At 37.0% G+C, this 20,273-nt stretch overlaps 1 protein-coding gene across 2 annotated transcripts in view; it reads left to right on the top strand.

Annotated features, from left to right (window-relative positions):
- The window catches only part of XIRP2 (xin actin binding repeat containing 2), a 320,006-nt gene that overhangs the window by 255,636 nt on the left and 44,097 nt on the right, over nt 1-20,273 (top strand). For both annotated transcript variants that reach the window (XM_047085514.1, XM_047085513.1), the window contains exons 3-4: nt 14,273-14,433; nt 19,036-19,173. In XM_047085514.1, the coding sequence (XP_046941470.1) occupies nt 14,273-14,433; nt 19,036-19,173 (299 nt within the window). The remainder of the gene's footprint in view (nt 1-14,272; nt 14,434-19,035; nt 19,174-20,273) is intronic.

The raw sequence follows: 20,273 nt of genomic DNA, 5'->3' as shown, positions 1-20,273 counted from the left end.
AAAATATATAGAGCATTTTTAGCGCCCCCTACAATTATAGGGACAGTAATGAGAAAGTAGTTGTTACGATACAAACATTTGAACAAGATGCAAATTACCTTTCAATTTAGAGCACATTAGTAGAACCTATAGCTTTTGTAAGAAAAACATGGATTCATAACATTTCTTTTTTTTTAATGTTTATTTTTGAGAGAGAGAGACAGAGCACAAGTGAGGGATGGGCAGAGAGAGACAGAGACACAGAATCCAAAGCAGGCTCCAGGCTCTGAGCTGTCAGCACAGAGCCTGATGTGAGTCTCAAACTCAAGTTGTGAGATGATGACCTGAGCCGAAGTTGCACACTTAACCTACTGAGCCACCCAGGTGCCCCAGATTCATAACATTTCTGCTGAACATTAGCATTTTTGTCATCTTACCCAAGGTTAAATGATTAAAGCCCACATCGTTTTGAAAGTATTCATTTTCTTAGAAAGTGGAATTTTTCTAAGAACATCACTGCTCTGAAAGACAGAATTTATTTCCAGAGGGGTCAGTTATTCACCAAGCAGTATGTTACATTATTAAAGCATTTTCTCTTTTCCCTCGACTGCTTAGCTTTTCCAAATAATGTTCAGTAAAGAAAGTACGTAGAATTAGTGTGGTTTCCCTTTTTTTGATCAAGCCTATCGGCCATTAGTTTTAAAAGAAAAAATAACATATCAAAGGATACTGTAGTTTGTAGACTTAGGCAGAGAAAGCACTTTTAAACAAAGACTTCCTTAAGGTCATTGAAAAGAGTTGGTGTAAATTTGGAGACTAAATTTCTGTAAGACAAAGGCTTAAATATATTTTATTACTCAAAGGAAAAGGGTGATTAGTAGGAGAAAAGCTGCCACAGCATCAGTTGTCTAAATTGGTGAGAGTCAGAATTTGATGATTTGGGCTTTCTTTTAATATCCTTTGTCACATGCTAACCTTAGAAGAGAGGTGAGAGTTAGAAAGAGGGCAAAGTATCGGGGAATTCCTAAAAACAGATCCAGAAACCTCTGGCTGTTCCAGAATGCAACTAGCACAGAAATGATTTAAAGTCATAGTCGGGAAGTAATTAACTTCCCTACCTCTGCCTCCTACAAACAAACCACTTAAAGATGGGCACACCATGGGATGTTTCTCAAAGCTGCAAATTAGTAAAGGTTCAGCATCTCCATTATATTACTGTGGCTCATTTTTTGACCTGTTGAGTGCCCTCAACATACTTGGAACTCAACAAAACAGTTCAGTATACATGAACTAGCTTCATATGGATTTTTACAAAACCAATGAGAGAAAAAAGTGGACCATTTTAGGGAAGACAGATTCTAAGCTAGTATGCATGACTCATCTCCATCTACCAACAAATTGCTCTGACCTCAGAATGAAGTCACTTTGTGTAATCTGGAGGTCCTGACAGTTTTAGAGGTGCTGATGGACATGTTAACTAGTCTGTTCCTGCACTGCCTTTCAGAGGCACACACATTTGCTGCTAATCACAGACTGACTTTGATGACTCTCTCTCTGTGGTTAAGAAGTGATTACATTTGCTTGCCATTTTTCAAGTTCTAGCCTAACTAAAACAAACAAACAAACAAACAAACAAACAAACAAAAACAACCAGAAAGAAGATGGAAGATATTCTCTTCACAAAGGTACTGCCCACTAGTAAATGAGCCACACGTAAAGGAGATTTGGAGACGGGTAATCACAGGGAGTTTGTGAAAAGGAAAAGCAGTAATGAAGCAGTGGGAATAAAAAAGGAGTACTTTAGAAAATAGTGAGGAGGGGCGCCTGGGTGGCGCAGTCGGTTAAGCGTCCGACTTCAGCCAGGTCACGATCTCGCGGTCCGTGAGTTCGAGCCCCGCGTCGGGCTCTGGGCTGATGGCTCAGAGCCTGGAGCCTGTTTCCGATTCTGTGTCTCCCTCTCTCTCTGCCCCTCCCCCGTTCATGCTCTGTCTCTCTCTGTCCCAAAAATAAAATAAAACGTTGAAAAAAAAAAAAATTAAAAAAAAAAAAAAAGAAAATAGTGAGGAAAAGTATCAAAAAGGTAGCAACTCAAGCAGACATGGAATAATGTAGAATGACATGAAATTTGGGGATTTTCTGCAATAGAGACTTTCGGAAGAAAAGGATGGAATTCAATTTAAATAAAAGGAATACTCAAGTAGGAAGAATACCTACATTCAGATTAAATGAATATAGCAACACCTCTATTTAGGGATTATTTAACACCTAAATAAAGGTACTTAGTAGAGGTATTTAGTAGAGGTACATAGCAAGGCAAAGTTACCTAGCAGAGCAACAGTGTAATGGATCACAAGTGAGAAAAATCCAAGACCCTTCTCCTTGCCTGTAGCAGGCAGCCACAGGGCAGCAGAGACTCAGGGAGTGGCTGCATCCTCACCACCTGGCTGGTCCAGACCATGGCTCACTGCACCATGCAAACCGTTCAGAAGTTGCATAGGGAAATGAAAAATGTTAAATAACTGACTGATGGTTTCATGACTTTACCTAAATTACGTAGAAGAGGGGAAAATGTGGGGAATGTTTTTTTGGGAGGAAACAGTTGATCTGTATACAAGGGTGGTTTTCATGAGCTTTAGGTTTTCAGAGGACTGCCTTGTTGCTTGCTGGTGAACCAGTTCATGAGCTAGTGTCAAGATACAGTTTGAATATCATATTCATTGAGTTAGTAATTTCTTCTCCTTTACATATTTTCTCCATGCCTGTGGCCATATGAGTAGGGCTATGCCATCTTCTTTGCTTGAATCTCATCGTGTAGTTCCATTCCTTCATGATTTACTGTGCTCTCTTTGTTTCAGGAAACGTGGTAGATACCAGGTTTATAGAGAGGAATGGAATATCCTTACAGAAGGCTTTAGATTTAGGTGGATCAGAGTCAAGTCCTATCCTTTCTCCTTATAGCTTTGATCCTTGGGAAATTTCATAACTTTTATTATTCTTAGACTTGTACCAGCTCAGATTACCTGCATAATTACATGCAGGAGATATAATAACACCTAGGGTGACTGGCAGCTAGTGACCATTTATTATTTACTGTGTGCAAGATATTATGTAAACTACTTTATAAGATCTCCTTCAGTCCTCACAGGCAATCACTAGGTTCTGTTATCATTCCCATGATAGAGGGAAGAAGAAAGAGGCTTAGAAAAGTTAAGCAATTTGCTTAAAGTCAAAAGTGAATGTCAGAGATAGAATAATATTGGGCCTTCTGGGTCCAGAGTGGATGGTTGATCTGCGTGTGGGTCTGCCTCCTGATGGATAAGAGCCCAAGACAGAACCTGGAGTAAAACAGGTTTACAAAATTAACTTAGCTCTGTCCTGTGCTGGGGGAACTTGCATGTTGGTGGAAGGTGACAGAAGCCCAGTGGGAGGTGGGAGGGTGGGCGGGGATATGGCAGGCAGAGGAACTTCAAAGATACACTAAAATGTAATGTCATGCAAATCGAAGTGTAATTTTTAAGTGGTGGGAGAGCACAGTGGAGGGAGCTACTCACTGCCCAGGTTAAGTGGGGGAAATCTAAAGGGAAATTGAGCCTATGGTGGGCTACAAGTGGCTCTTTAACCCCATCAAATAGGATTGAGCTTGATCCATCTTATGTCATCTCCATATAAACAAATATGGTTTTGGGGGTGGGGATGTGGAGTGTGTGCCACCAAGTTCCTCAAGATTCCCCACCTAAAGAGAACTACATTTGGTGTGTCTTCAGTCAAGCCAGCTTCCTTAGCAGGCTGAGCCATCTGCGAGCTGGTTTTATTCAGAAGTCAGCATGTTGAAATGATGCAACCTGTTGTATTGCTGTTTTTAGAGATAAGGCCAAATCAACACTTCTTAGAATACTGTATTTCCTGAGAAGCTCTCTGGTTTTTTTCTTTTCTTCTCTCTTCAAGTAGAGCAGGACTGAATATAATGGTGATTAGGTCATGCCCAGCCTTGAGCACTGTGCTTGGCTCATGGTAGATGGGTGGTAGATGTTTATTAACTGCATGACTAAAGCCTTAGGAAGAGAGTTTATCAGATACTTTTATTGTATACTTGGGATGCAGATTCAAACAAGAGGACACTGTGGTGGAAGCAGGACACCACCTGCCATGCCCTGGAGCAGAATTGATCAAGAGAAAATTAGAGCAGTGGCCCTTGCTTTGCATTTCTCTTCCCTTGTAGTCAAGTCTGTCATTTCCCTGTTTGCGTGGATCGATACCAAACCCCATCTCAAGTTTGATCTCTGTAGTGACCAAAGAAATATAATTGAGGAATTCACTTCGATTTCTAATTCTAAACTCAAGCTTATAAGGATGAAAAAAGAACCAATTAGAGTCACAGAAATTCAACTTTATTGGTTTCCCCTTGACTTATCCCTACATGCACTAAAATAAATGTTTAGAAAGGATTTGTGTATAGATGTTTAGGAAGCAGAAAGGATTCATAGCCTTAATTAAAATGTATTTTATAATAAATGTTATATTTTAATTAAAAATATTTACATGAAAGACTGTGTAGAGTTGAACAGGTAGTTCAGAAATACTTGAACTCAATTCCAGGCTCAGCCACTTACTAGATGATTTTATCTTTTAAATGTTACTTTCTTCATCAGTTGAATGGAAATAATACCACCGATCAGATACGGTCGCTGTAAGAATTAGATGTAAAATGTAGGTGTATAAGAATACGTGCAAAATGCTTACCACATAATCAATACTCATTAACAGGCAGTTATCATTGTTATAATGCAATATACGTTTGATTATGCTAGGGAAATGTCTAACATGAGACCTAAGTTGTAAAACTATGCACCATTGATAGGCATTTAATGGTTCTAATTTATTTGACCATTTCAAAGAAATTTAAGTCATTTTATTCAATTATTGATTTTTTAACTGGGCAATTCTTTAACTACACTAAGCAATTAATTTGAAATATTTAATAGCAATATGATTAAATGTCCAAATATACCCAAAACTGGCAATATTACTGTACTAATAATTATCTAATTTCTGACTAAATTCTATTTGTTCTTAACTGCTTTAGTACCAGAAGTACTTCTTGTGAGACGCCAGGAGCTGCATAAAACAGGACAAGTCTATATGATAATACATTACTACAATTAGAAAGGGAAGTTCTTTTACTCAGAGAGATTAAAATCTAAATGGACATTTAAACTTAGTCTTATCTATAAGTAGATGGGCATTTCTTCTTTGGGGCATGAAGAATAACTTCAAAGATGTTTCTATCACAAGGTGGTTTGTGTATATAAATCTGTGTGATTTGGGGGACCTGGAACTAAAATATGACTTAAAAAGGATCTACTGGAGTGCCTGGGTGGCTCAGTTGGTTGAGCATCTGACTCTTGATTTAGCTCAGGTCATGATTCCAGGGGTGTGGGATTGAGCCCTGCGTTGGGCTCCACACTGAGCGTGGAGCCTGCTTGGGATTCTCTCTCTCCCTCTGCACTCTCCCCCATTCATGTGTGCTCGCTCTCTCTCTCTCTCTCTCTCTCAAATTAAAATAAATAAATAAATAAATAAAGATGTTTAGAAAGAATCTACCATGTAGTAAATTCTGACATGGACAGGTGTATGTACGTGTAGAGTGGATGCTTGCATTAGCTTCCTATTGCTGCTGTAACAAATTACCACAAAAGTAGTAATTTACAATGGCACAAATTTGTTATATTATTGTTCTGGAGCTCCAAAATCCAAAATGGGTTTCACTGGGCCAAAGTGAAGGTGTTGGCTGGGGCAAGCTCCTCCCAAAAGGTCCAGGGGGGTGGGGGGATCTGTTTTCTTGCCTTTTCCAGCCTCTAGAAGCTGTCGACATTCATTAACTCATGTCCTCTGCTTTCAAAGCCAGTAATGTACAATCTGCACTGCCCCCCTCACCCCCTCTCTCTCAACCCTACCTCTGCTTCTGTCATCACCTTTCCTTTCTGACTGACTTTCTTGCGTCTCTCTTTAACTTATGAGAACCCTTGGGACTATGTGGAACCCATCTGGATAATCCAGGATAATCTCCCCATCTCAAAACTCTTAACTTAATCACATCTACAAAGTCCCCTTTGCCATGTAGAATAACACATTCACAGATTCTGGGGATTAGTATGTGAACATTGTTGGAGGACCAATATTTTGCTTTACAACATTGCTGAATCTTGTCTTCTTCCTCTCACAGGCAACTGGATGTACAGGATCTCTTCCAGTATCTGGTGAACTGGGAGAGTACTGGTTAGGGAAGGGTGGAAGGGTTAGTAAGGAGGCAAAAACTAATTCTTTTTCTTACCCTGAGAGATTATCTGTTTTTGTTAATGTATAAAGCATGGTAATCAAATGAACTCGAATGAATGAAAAACTTGGGGGAAGGTGACAAGTGTATACACAACAACACAGTGCATTTGGAGGGAATAGGACCATACGGAGGCTAGTTTTAAAAATGGAATCTGGTTCACTCTGCTCATATACTGGATGGATGCCACAGTACAGTTTTTATGCTGTCATGGCACACACTTTCACTCGTTTTACTCCTTGCCCTTCCTCTCCATGTATTTTTTTAAGAACTATAAATTAATGCAAGATTGGGCTGTACATTTGCTCTTTCATTTTATTCTCCATCTACTTCTTGGTTTTATAATATTCAAATGAGGGTAAAATATATAAAACTCAAATTGATTACAAATTTGACTTGGCAGCAGCAATATGAATGTTTAAAAGAGATGAATTTTATTATTAGCTGAGGGATATGCAAATATTGAGAATTACAGAAAACTTATTCATGCTAATGGCTGTGAGCCTGTGCTGTGTCCATCAGTATGATATCCTGTACACGAGTCTGAGCTGGATTATAGATCATATGTTTAGATTTGATAGAAGTTAGTTCATCACTCTCCCAATTTAGTTCTAAATCAATTTTCCAAGTACTAAACAGTTGACTTCTTTATAACGCATCCAAAATACAGCAGGAAGGCTATTGATGCATCACTGAAAGTGTGTTTGCCTCATTGAAGCTGATATCTGTGTTTGCACCAGCTTTGTGGGCTTCTTTGTGGCCCACCAGCTCACTTTCTTCCTGGCTCTTAGTTTGGACTAAATAAAGATTTATTGGATTGACTTTAGACAATTGCAAAGAAAAAAAAATTAACTTCTTGTTTATTTGCTTAAGAGTTCAAATTACTATTAAAACTTGGAATTTCTTTTGAGTCATAATTATATACTGGGTTAGCTCTCTGGGACTAGTTTCTATATGTTTTTATTATATACGCAATAGGAGTCAGTTCATGACAGAACAGTCTCCTTGTTGTTTGAAGTTCGCTTCATCTGTTTACTGGGAAGGTGAGTGTTTGGGTTTGGTTTTGGTTTTTGGACACGTGTATTCCTTGAGAAGTAGCACAGATTGTAAAGTCACAGAACCTAGAGCCAGACTGCCTGGCTTCCCCTTCCAGCTCTGAAATTCACCAGCCACCTATCTTGAGCAAGTTTTGCAAGCTTCCTGTGTCTCTGTTTCCTTATCTGTAAAACGGAGATAAAAAATAAAAATAGTCTCTACTTCATAGGGTGGTTGAGAGCACTAAATGGATTAATGTCTGACACATAGAAACCATTTCATACATATTTGCTATCATTTTTTATTTGTGAATCATTCTTTTGAGGCCTTTATTTTCAGTCATGTCTACAATTTTGTTTCTGACTTGTCAGTGTACTTTATTGAAAAAGTAACACTTTTAGCTTATTTATTACAATTGCCCCTCCACTTTTCCTTTTGTCTTATAATTACTTTTGTTTAAAAGATTTTTTTTGTTTATTTATTTATTTTGAGAGAGAAAGAGCGTGTGGAAGCCAGGGAGGGTCAGAGAGAGAGGGAGAGAATCCCAAGCAGGCTTCACGTTGTCAGTGCAGAGCCCCATGGGGGCTTGATCCCACAAACCATGAGTTGGTGACCTGAGCTAAATCAAGAGTCAGACGCCTAACCGACTGAGCCACTAAAAGATTTTTTACTTTAAATTTTTTATGCTTAGAAAGTCCAACTGAAATCATTTGCTACTTCTCTAAAGATTTTTTATCATTTTAAAAACCATCTAACTCTTAACTCCATCTAATACTCTGTAACATGCTGTGACATGAGGAACTGTTTGATGCTTTCCACAAAATCATTACCCAGTTTCCCCAACATGATTCATTGGTAATGCTGCTGTCTCCTCCCTTTTGTTCTTCCACATAGTCACATGGCCAGCTCCTTCATGTTTCAGGGCAGATGTCCCCCTTCTGAGGATGCTTGCCCTGACACCTGCTTATTGATACACCCGAGTGGATTATGTCCTCTCCCGTAGGCTCCCAACTTAGCTGGTACAAACCTATTAACTCTTGGGTTATAATTTCCTGCCTTTCTTTCCAACTAGATTGAAAGGTGCATTGTGAATGTATCATATGCTTACTGTAGATAACCGATAGTTGTTTAATGATAATGAGTAAATATATTAAAATAAGCCTTCCTAATTATATAATGCAAATCATTTCCTTTTGAAATTTCATATGGCAAAGATGGAGGGAGATATGTGAATGTCACCCACAGCAGTTAGATTCCCATAAAGCTCTCCTTTTTCTTATTACTGATGGTGTTTATATGTTGTTGTACTATGCTAGTCAGCATGTAGAGGCCTACAGGGTTACAGCTTCACAGTGGGATTAGTATCTTCTGTCTGTTGAATGGCCCTCTATCTCATTTAGTACACTTTGTCTTTAATGTTATTTTGCACGAAAGGAATATAGCCATGATGACTGTTCTTCATTTTATATTTGCCTGTTACATTTTTGCCCAATATTTTCTTTTTAAATGTTGTGTCTTGTTTTAGGTTTATTTCCTGTGAGCGGCATATGGTTGGATTTATTTGTTTGTCTTTTGGTATGGCGTTTGACCTGTGTTTATTTTCATGACTGTTATATCTGATCTTATTTCTACCTTCTTGTTTAGGTATTATATGGTAAACCCTTTCTTTCTGACTGACTTTTGTCACATGGACTGTGTTTGACTTTGTGTTGATGCCTCACATGAGTACCAAAGTGGATTCATATAGACTTGAGCTCACAGAACTAAAATTTCAGTAACCAGTATCCAATTTTCTAACTGATTTTAGTGTTTAGTGTTATAAAGGGGGCATCTAAGGATGTCTGAATTTTGTTTTTTCATCACAGAAACTCTTCACATGTCTAGATAATTGTAGAACTTTTCTCTCTCCTTGTTTTACAAGATTTTACAAGAATGTAAAACATTCAAGTTTTACAAGGATTTATTGTTATATTGGTGTTTTAAACTTAATTTTATTTCTGGATTATGGTAAATAATTTAAATCTATGCCCAAATTTTTATTTTCAGCAATTTTTCCCCAAATATATATGATATGTTCTGCTTACTCCCCCAGCCTCTCACTGCAATGCTGTAATTGTAAGGTTTGGATTTTGCTCTCTGTTCTCTGGCATCTCCTTTCACATTGCTATAGCATATATTATTCTATTTACTGCCTTCAGTGTGTGTTTTAATTCTTCTAAACACTTTAATACCTCTGGCTCTTTTCTCATCTCTGACAGCTTTCTTTTCTTCTGATTTTACCTCAGCCAGGTGCCTCCTTTAAATCAGACACAGCTAATATGAGTTTCATAACACCAGCAACTGGTCTGTCAGTGAAATACAGAGGTCAAAGTATCTTAAACTTTATTCTACAGACTTCCACGTAACCCATATTGGGTAGGCAAAAGGGAAAACAAATAAGGTGACTCACAAAAATTTAAACGGTATTTGTGCAAGCCAGTTTTGAAGCATCTGGTGTTTATATCTATCTTTTATCCAATTATATCCATTATAGTATCATAACATGGTCATCCTTTCCATAAAACTTGATCCACCACTACAGTTTAGGAATGTACCTCTCATATTTTGACAGGAAGAAGAAATATTACATTTAGAAAATGTGCTGAGATGGAATCTTGCTTTAGAAATAAGATCATGACAAAGCACTTGGCTTTGCGAACTGTGCCACATTGGGTATTTCTGAATAGACATTTTTCTGACTTTGACCATATTTTTGAGCAACACACTGATCCCAGCATTATGTATCAAACCATTGACCTTTATCTCCAAGTTCTTACTCTTTGAAGATTTTAGGTTTATATATATAACTTGTTACTTCAGATTTTAGACAATTATTTGTTTAATGGGAAATGAAGATAGATTTGTTATTTGTTAATGTTGTAAGAGCGAGCATATCATTTTATAAACCACAGAATTCCAAATTTAAAATTTCCTGAACAGCTGGTTAGAAGAATGGTTTATAATAAGTGTAACAATGGCCCTTTTGAAATGTCTGTTAATACTAGCCTGTGCATATTTCTAAGAATTCTTTCACTAATAATAGAAGCTGTGAAATTAGAAGAAAATCCAAGATTGTATTAATTACATTGACTATTTCTCATTGTTTTCTACATCTGACTTCTTTTTTTTATAAAAAAAATTTTTTTTTCAACGTTTATTTATTTTTGGGACAGAGAGAGACAGAGCATGAACGGGGGAGGGACAGAGAGAGAGGGAGACACAGAATTGGAAACAGGCTCCAGGCTCTGAGCCATCAGCCCAGAGCCTGACGCGGGGCTCGAACTCCCGGACCGCGAGATCGTGACCTGGCCGAAGTCAGACGCTTAACCGACTGCGCCACCCAGGCGCCCCTACATCTGACTTCTTAAAGCTATTATTTTACTCCAAGGAAACACAGGATGCATAGGATGCCAAGGATGCATAGTCATCCTTCTGTGACTGACTACAGGCATGTGAATAATTGGTCAAGAAACGAAGAGCATTCTTATATTGTACTACTTTGCTTTTTTTTAGTGCTTTAAACACGGACTTACCATATAAAGTAGAATTCAAGAAGACATAACAAGTTCTGTAACTGGGCAAATTTTATTGGTTGATTGATTTAGTCACTTTGTTTTTAAAAACTGCAGAGGAAAAGCGCATGTTTGGAGAGCGAGAAAATAGATCTGTAGCCACATGATTTAAGTCTCGTGATTTAAGAAAATAGAAAGTGGATCTATCTGTAGTATATTACAAAAAATAATAACATAAGTATTTTTCCTAAGAACCTCAGAATTCTTATAAAAGACATTCTTATCCTTGGTGTGTTATAGTTTTCATGGTAACACCTCATAATTTTTTGTGTTTTGTTTTCTTCCAAAGTGCTTACTTATTATATGTTCTTTCTGCTTTATAGGATTTATTCTATTATGCAAAGAATGAATATTTGGGGTAGATTAGCAATTATTTTCTCATCAGCAAACAAAAGAAAACATTCAATATTTAGGGTGCAATGGAGTCTATGTCCAGCTATGCCATTAACTCTGGAGATTTGGGAGAATTCACTGAACTTCTTTGGATTTTCATACTCATCTGCACAATGAATTACCACTAAGCCCCAGAGACAAGTCACTTCTAGTAGAATGATTTTGTGATCTTAATATTTATAATGCCTTCTAACAGAAATAGTCATTTGAAAAGTTTGTTTTTTCCCTTCCTTTTTCACAGACCACTTTAGCCTTATGGCATGTTCTTACATAGTCTGATTTACATACTTACAGGTATGCAAATTTCCCCCTATATTTCCATAGGTGTTTTGTGACAAGAGCATCTTTATTTATTCTTCTTTGTCACCTCTCTCTTTAAAGGTTCCCTAAACTCATTTTACACTGTTCTCCAATCTCAATTGCATTCAAGCCTTCTGAAATAGCACAGTAGGAGATCAGGGGACAAACGTCCCTGTTTTTTTTCCTCACTTATCCCTAGGAAAGAAGCTGTCTTTTCAACCTTAAAAAGTTACATCCACTGTCATCAGTTTCAAGATAGGAGCAGACGGAAACACTGCCTTATAGTACACTGGGCAGGAAGTATCACCTTGTTTTTCAGATGAAGAAATTGATAGGTATTAACTTAGAAGGTTAGGAAACAATATGGACACGGTTTGTTAACTCAAGTAAGGTTTCTACTCCATGACTACCTGTGTGGGCAAAGTTACAGATAGGAAGGAGAAATGGAGAGATTAAAATGTACTGTCTTGTCTGTGATCAAAATGAAAGGCCATAAGGCAATGGAATACAAATTTCTTAATAATCAGGTCACTGATTTCCTGACCATTAGTCTTGGGCATTTTGCAGTAGGATGAAAAATGATAAAACTCAAATATTTGAAAAGTAAATACCATCTGTAAATTTTAGCAAAAATAAACTGTGACTTTCTGTTAAGATAAATAAAAGAATGACATCTTTTATGAATAATACACAAAATGAAATTTGGGTGTTAATGTGGAAAAACTTTAGGGAGTCATGTTCAATAAAATCTATATAGTAATCATTCACAACAAAGTAATAGTACAGTTGAATATAAACTGAATTCGTCTGTGCAGATAGATAATCCACAGGGGAAAATAGAGATGTATTTTCTTTATCATGTGAAAGACTTTCAGTGGTATGGGAGAATGTCTTCTTATCGGAATCAACTGAAGGAATGTACTTTTGTATGAATGTGAGGTTTTGAATGACAGGTGAATTTCAAAAATAACTGACATTTGTTATGAACAAATCAGTGTTGTACAATCATAGCATTCATAATCACAACTTTGTATTCCTGTATATTTTGTATTTTTGAAAGCATTTTAAGTAAAACATATTTACAATTTTAACTGAAATATATGAAAATGTTTATTTGAATAAGAAGTCTCTGTGGAAAACCAGATACTCAGGGAGCCAAAACACAAACGATTTTTAATTTTTTCTGATCACATAGGTTGCTCTCAACTGCTATTGTATACATAAACCTTAACCAAAAGGATTCTATAAGATGGTTCAATGTGGGAGCTGGGGGAGGAGGTATGAAGAATAGAAAAGAAAAGAAACAGCTTGGTTATCTGTTACCTGGGATTGTTTGGGCCATGGTTTACAGTGATGAAATCAAACCAATCCAAATAAAGTATACCAATGAGCCCTGTTCTACGAGCTCCAGAAAATACCAGCCCTAAGATGAAAGGCAGGGAGTGCATGAATGAGTAATGAATATATATGCATCCATGCATATGCATGTGTATATATGTGTACGTATATATACACTGATTGGTCCCAGAAAAAACCCTTGCAATGATTTTGGAATTAGAGTTCTTTAACAGTGAATAGTAAACCATCAAACAAAGAACACTAGATTAAATACGAAAATCTAGTTTTGAGACCAGCTCTGGCACATATAACTAAAAAACCGTGGAGAATCACATAACCACCGAGAGCCCTTGTCTTCCTTTCACATAAGGAAACATTTAGACATGTTTTCCTATGCCAAAAAGGAGCTCGTTAGATTAGGTAAGACTATATGATATTTAGGACCTTTCTGTTTCTGACAACTGTTATTCTGTGATCATGCAATCAGTCTTTTGCTCTGTTTCCAAATATGTAATTCCTGTTACCCTGTATTTTTGTCAAGTAGATGGCTTAAATGGGGAAATATCAGGCCATCTGAAATGGGTGACTGACAAAGCTTTTTCTAACAGTACTATTATTTCTTTCTCATGTATTACAGGTCTCTATGAATAAAGGAAATAAATCCACAGTCTATAATTCTCATGGCAATCGCTTATTTTGGCTAGATCCATCTCCTGAGTGTTAGGGGTGGGGAGACAAGCAAAGAGCAATTTTTAGACATTCTAAAGATTTGGTCCACCCATCACATCTGCCTCTAAGTAATTGTGTGATCATGGGAAAGTTTTTTAACCACTGTGACTCTCCATTTTCTTATCTATAAATTTTAGAAAATAATAGCACCTACCTCATGAGGTTGTTAAACAAGAGAAGCAAATGAGAAAATGCTCTTACTGCATTTAACCTAAATTCAACCCACGGTGTCTCAGGAATGTTCATTATTAACATCATGAAGCTCTTAATAAATCACTGTCTTTCATCAGAATAATCACAGGAGTAGGAGGAGAGACAATATTTTTGTTTGATGTTCTCATAAGCATATGCTTCTGTAGAGGCATTTTGTAGCTTTGCTTGAAAGCCTGAAGAAAAGAGGGAGACTGTGGGACATTGCAAATACAGTGTTGTGAAATGATGCAGTCTGTTTTATGAGAGCAGATATTTTAAATGCCTTTACTGTTCATAAGGTGATGGTATTTTCTTTTCAAAGCCTGAAACACATATCTGAGCGTGCTACATTTGTTTGCAGTGACCGTTGGCCCTAATAAGCCTGCCAGTGGGTTTGCAGAAGACAGTGCTGCACAGAGCGAGGGTGTGTCAGACCTCCAGGAGGTGGTGTCCTTGAAGGAGCGGATGGCGAGGTACCAGGCTGCTGTTTCCAGGGGTGACTGCCGCAGCTTCTCTGCCAATGTAAGCTGCTCCTGGTGGTTTTGCATTAGGCAATGTGCTTTTTGTCTGCCCTTCGCACACTCTCCTTACACTGTAATGCAAGAATACCACTGGGTGGTGGGATAAAGCAGAGAAAGCACATAGTGTGAATCAAAGGCAAGGCTGTGAATTGAAGCTTCAGTGCTGCTACTTACTAGCTGTGTGAATTTGGGCTACTATCTTAACCCCTCCCTGAGCTTCAGTTTCCTTAACTGAAAAATGGGAATAGCCATCTACCACGGAGGATCTAAGAGAGAAGTCAAAGAGATAATTTACGTGTAAGCCATAAGGCAGAGTATAAATGTGTTATTATTGCCATCATTATCATTTAACCTATAGCTATTCTCCTCAGGAAGGTTGGGAATTAATTTCAAATTTTAATAATGTGGGTCTGCATGCCGCCCTCCTTGGTCTCATGTATAGTTCATTTAAATTCACTGGCAGTATAAATTTTTTTTTTGCTTTTCTCATTTCTCTGTATGCACTAAATCCATTAGGAGTAGCTTAATCAACATAGAAATGAGGGAGATTAGCAATGTAGGCACTCTGCTAAACCAATTATGATTATAGGAAACAGCAGGATTCAGTAGGACCACCAATTTTAGAGCCAAAGCATAATAAAGTCATATTCAAAAGAATTTGTTGGGTTCTATCATCTGTGGCCTTCAATCCACAGGGTTTGATGAGTCATTTTATTAGTAGCAGCTTTATAGCTTAATGGAATATAAGGTTACTCTTTTATAATTATAATCTCCAAATTAGCAAAGTTGTTCATTTAACCAAAAGAGAAAGAGAGAGAAAGAATAGCCAAGAAGGGTGGCGTTCTAAAATAGCTACTCTTAACATTCTTCTTTACAAATTATTTAGAGACAAGGCTGACTGTGCCAAACTCATTAACAATATTGTAATTCTAAATGACATTTAAGTTTTTACATAGTCATTAAAATCCATTTTAGATGCAGCACGGATTTTGAATGAATGTACAGAAATCACAGAAGTAGCTAGATCTCTTCCAAAATAAATAGTATCACTCCAGTGCCTCCTGCCAGTCCTCTTAGATAGCACCCCCTGCTGGATCATTAGGGAACTTTACTACAAATTAGTGTTCTAAATTGGAGAAAAGATTCTTGGGGAAACAGACTGATTTTGAAAGTACCTAGTGAGAGAGGGGTTATTTAGTAAACAATTTTTTTTTATTTTGGAAGACTTTTATCTTACAGGCACTGGGAGAATACACCATAAGACAAATTTGTATTTATACTGTGCTAAAAAACAGAATATTTAAATCGGGCACTAAGAAAACTAAATTATCCCACTATTTAATACAAACACACAAAAAAATGTTAATGCTATTATGAAGGTAGCCTACATATAAAGAATTTAATAACGCTTCTCTGCTTGTTTTGGCTCAGGTCATGATCAGGGTTGTGAGATTGAGCCCTGCATTGGGCTCTGCACTGGGCATGGAGCCTGCTTAAAATTCTCTCTCCCTCTTCTTCTGCCCCTCCCCCTGCTCTCTGTCCAAAAAAAAAAAAAAAATCATGGAAACTGCCATTAACATTTCTGTCTACACAAAAAAACCCATTAGTTTATGTGCATAATCTGGAAGTCTCTGATTCAGCCCCAAACTGAATCCATTATATTTCAGTCACGTTGAGATCAGTTTTTGATGATCCTAGCCTCAGCCAGATGGCATTTGGTTGAACCTAAATAAAAGTCATGCCCATGGAAAGGCAATGGTGTGCAGAAGCACCTAGAAGAGAAGGGAGAGGTAACATTTGCTAAGCAGTGAATTAAAATGCCAGATTCTGTGCTATGCAGTTTTACTTCCTTTATCTTTTTTAGCACTCACAAGAAATATGTGGAAAATACATTGTTTTCCCAGTTTATAAGAAATGAAACCGAGGTTCACAAATTCTGGTCTAAGATTTTAAGTGTCAGAACCGGGATTAGAATTACTATTTGTCCAATTCCCCAATTATGTTATTTCTACTATACCCTAGAACCCAAGGCCAGTTCTTCGCAAAGAAAATAGATGATTGTGTAATGTATTCACCTAGGTAAGTGTTAGGTAGCTAAATTACTTTATTATTAAAATAACTTAATTAGGTTCTGTGTTAGGTATTTAAATCAGTTTGTCAATAAAATGGCTTAATTATTATGGGCATACCCATTAGATTCCAAATCTTATTTCTGAGTCTGAGATTAAGAAACATTGAATAAGGATCAACATAAAAATGTTTAATACAAACAATCTAAGTTATGTGGTCATTGACAATAACACGGGTTAGTTGAAATGTACAGTGCATGGGGCCAAACAAGGCAAAGGCACAGGGATGCTCTCTCCACCTGAGCAAGGAAACATCACTCTAGCTCGTGACCACAGACCGCTCCTTGAGCAGGTCCTGCCATCTCACATATGTAAACCTTCATTTACAAGCTGAGCTGAATAAAGAAACCATATCACCACCACTGAACTACAGCTCAATGGACTTCTTCACTTAGGTGGGTGAGTGGCAACAATAGTGTATAATAGTTGTACTCCTGGCAAAAATAACCAACTGTATGCATTTTTGCACATGTAACATGGTCTGATTCCAAAGCACAATGCTAAAGGAAAGGAATGGGTATATTTGGGGGTTTTTAATCCATTTGGTAGATGAGAAGCAACATGTTCAGTATCGGAACTGATATTTTTGTGAAAATGCACTTACTAGGAAAGTATTCAGTCATTAACATAATTACTGAGGCTTATTAGATTAATTTGCACATGATTTGGACATTGTTTATAGTTGTTGGAAAGAGTGGGCTTTTTCTTAACAATAATTGCCTCAATTTCCATAATTTAATGCTCTTATATTATCTATGTCTGATCAATCAAGGAAGGCCATTTATGTACATTAAATGGCAACGGGGAAAGGTACAAGAAATATCATGGCCTTAAATCACCCTTTCCCTTCTTTATCTTAAATTTCAAAATAGATGCCATACTTTCTCATGACCTTAACATGTATCAAATGGCCGTAACTGGCCGGGATTTATATTTGAAGTTTGTTGCAGAATTTGATAGAATACATATCTAAAACATATAAATATACATTTTTATCCCTTCTTTCCATACAGCAAATATGCATATTCTTAAATATTGGATAGTTCACAGAATTAGGGCAAGGTTATGAACTTGCTAAAGCAACCACTTGAAATTGCTAGTAATTCAGATAATCCTGAGTACTAACTCACTCTCCAATATTTTGGAATTTAGGAAAACCCACGATAATAGTTGCATTTTTAGTATCAGTTTGAGAAACTACATATTTGGGTAGAGATTCCAGGATCCCTGGAGTCCACAGTCCATGTTACGGGAGCCTCAGCTCACAGGTATCCCGTTACTTTCAGGTCTCAAGGCTTCAAGGTTATGTCAGGACTGGGCCAGACCTCAGGAGACCTCCCTGTAGTTTGAAGGGTTGCTGAATCTCTTCCCAGTTTTAAGCAGCCCTCCAAGCTTCCTAGAGGAGGGCTGGTTGGCATGGGGCCTGTTTGCTTGAGAGTTATCATCCCATCTGGGTTAGAGTGCCTGCTAGGCTGAGGAGTGTGTTGAATCATCAAAACCGAAGCCCTTAAGTTTCTACACTTCCCACAGGGGCATGAGATCTGACAAGGCTCCTCAGTGTTTTTCAAGTTGTTCCAAATGATGCCTATTGAATTAGGCTTTCTATTCTGCAAAATGTCAATGATAGCCTAGAATTTTTCTGACGTTAAACCCTCTGATTCTCACACAATACTAAAAGCTGAGTCCTGGGGTATGCCAGTCCTGGAGGAGTTGTTTTTCTGCCTGCCCTTTAGTACTAGTGATTAAGACAAACAGCAGTCATTAAAACAGACAGATAGGGCTTCAGATTTCAGCTCCTACACACACCCCAGCTATGAGAACTTAACAAGTTGTCTTACTTCCCCAAATATCAATTTCCTCATCTTAAAATGAGGCTAAATGCCTGTATCTCACAGGAGTTGGAGAAACATCAAATGACAAGATATATGCAAACACATAGAAATCACTCAGCACTAATATTAAGTAGTTGTTATTATTACTGATATTGACATTTTTGCATAAGAGAAAATTATTTTGTTCGTGTTTAGTGATTTAAATACATTTTGGGATGAGTCAAATGTTTTAAATATTCTGAATAATGTGTTGCCTATGTAGATGTTTAGGATTTTAATGACAACCTTACTGTGGGTTAAAATTGAATCCATTATTCTAATTTCTACTAGTCTGAGTATTATTAGAGAAATACATTCTACAGGTTTAATCTCCAGATATCAAAATCTATCTGAGATGAGGAGAATTAACTCAATATTTTTAAGTTCCCTCTGACTTTATCAAAAGACTGATAAATGAGAAAACAACACGGAGAGATTATTTTTATTAAAGTTTTCTATAAGGGCCTACTGAAATAACTGTGTATTGTTATATTTTTTAATATACCACCCATCAATAATTGTCAGCTATAAAAAATAATAGCTTGCAAATCCCATCTTGAGCAGATCTAAAACTGAATCTTCCCTTTTCTTAAATCATCTTAGATGATGGAGGAATCCGGAATGTGCACAGTGCCTGGTGGTTTGGCCAGAGTGAAGAAACAATTTGAGAAGGACAAAATTGCTTCTTCTTGTAATACCTTGTCTCAGTACCAATACCAGCACCAGAAAAGATCTGAGCAGGTAATACTACTACAGGTAACGGATAAATCACATAGGGTTGAAGTCCTCTCTTCCAGGGCCAATGTAGAAAGCCCCCTCTTTAGTGGCACATTTATTTTCATTACTCATTAACAAATATTGTAATTTTAAAATGCTTCAGAAAATCATCTTTAAAGCATACCACTGTACTGATTTCCTTACTTGGAGCATTTTTCTAGGGAACCATGCTGGAATATTTTTCTTCTCAGCTTCTAATGTTTCCTGGGTTAGTCAACAGGTAAATAGAAATGTTGAGAGCAAATGTTTATATTGAGCCTCTGCTTCTAGGTTATAATTCATGATAAACTATCTGCTGGTTGTTTGGACAGATTAAATTTGAAGCATTATTTAGCTGATTATTGTGATGAGTTTTCTGTTTTCCTTAAAATCATCAAGAATTGAGTAGTAGAACCCAGATGTTATATAAAACTGCATAATGCAACTTCTACATTTTATCTGATATAAAAGATTTTTTTCCCATTTCATTCCTCCATTATCATATATCACCAAATATTGTCATGGGTTATGATAATTTTTGAATGGGAGAATCCCAGTAATAAAACCCATTAGACTTAGCTCAGCACTTTGAAAAACAGTAATTGCACTGTGAACAGCCGTATTTAGGTCCATGTTTTCCACGAGGAAGAGAGTAACTGGGGTACTTCTAAAATTTTGTGGTGGAAGATAAAAGGTTGTTTTTTGTTTGTCTGTCTGTCTGTTTGTTTGTTTGTTTGAAGAAAATCCCTAGGATATTTGGAGTTACCTAAGTTTTCAAAATGAAGGCAATTGTGTGTGTATCATATGTGTGTGGGGGAGGGTGGAAGAGGTAGGGGGGAATATAACAATAGAATGATTACAAATCTGATATGTAAAATAGTATTTGTTTTCTTTTTCTGGCTCTGTCTGAAAAGTAAAAAAAAAAATGTGCAGTCTAAATAGCTCAATAAATTTATGGTACGATTTATTTTAACTTTGCCTAATAGAAACAAAATGTAAATAAGAAATTAAGATTGGATATACTTGTGGTCCAATATGTAGGCATTGCAACATAGGAGTCTTTAAGTGAGTCAATTGTGTGTTTA

This window comes from Lynx rufus, unplaced genomic scaffold (genome assembly GCF_022079265.1).
Source record: "Lynx rufus isolate CCGP_SWC_20201006 ecotype Redwood Valley unplaced genomic scaffold, mLynRuf1.p SCAF_2, whole genome shotgun sequence".
NCBI lineage: Eukaryota > Metazoa > Chordata > Mammalia > Carnivora > Felidae > Lynx > Lynx rufus.
This window is presented reverse-complemented; position numbering and strand designations above follow the sequence as displayed.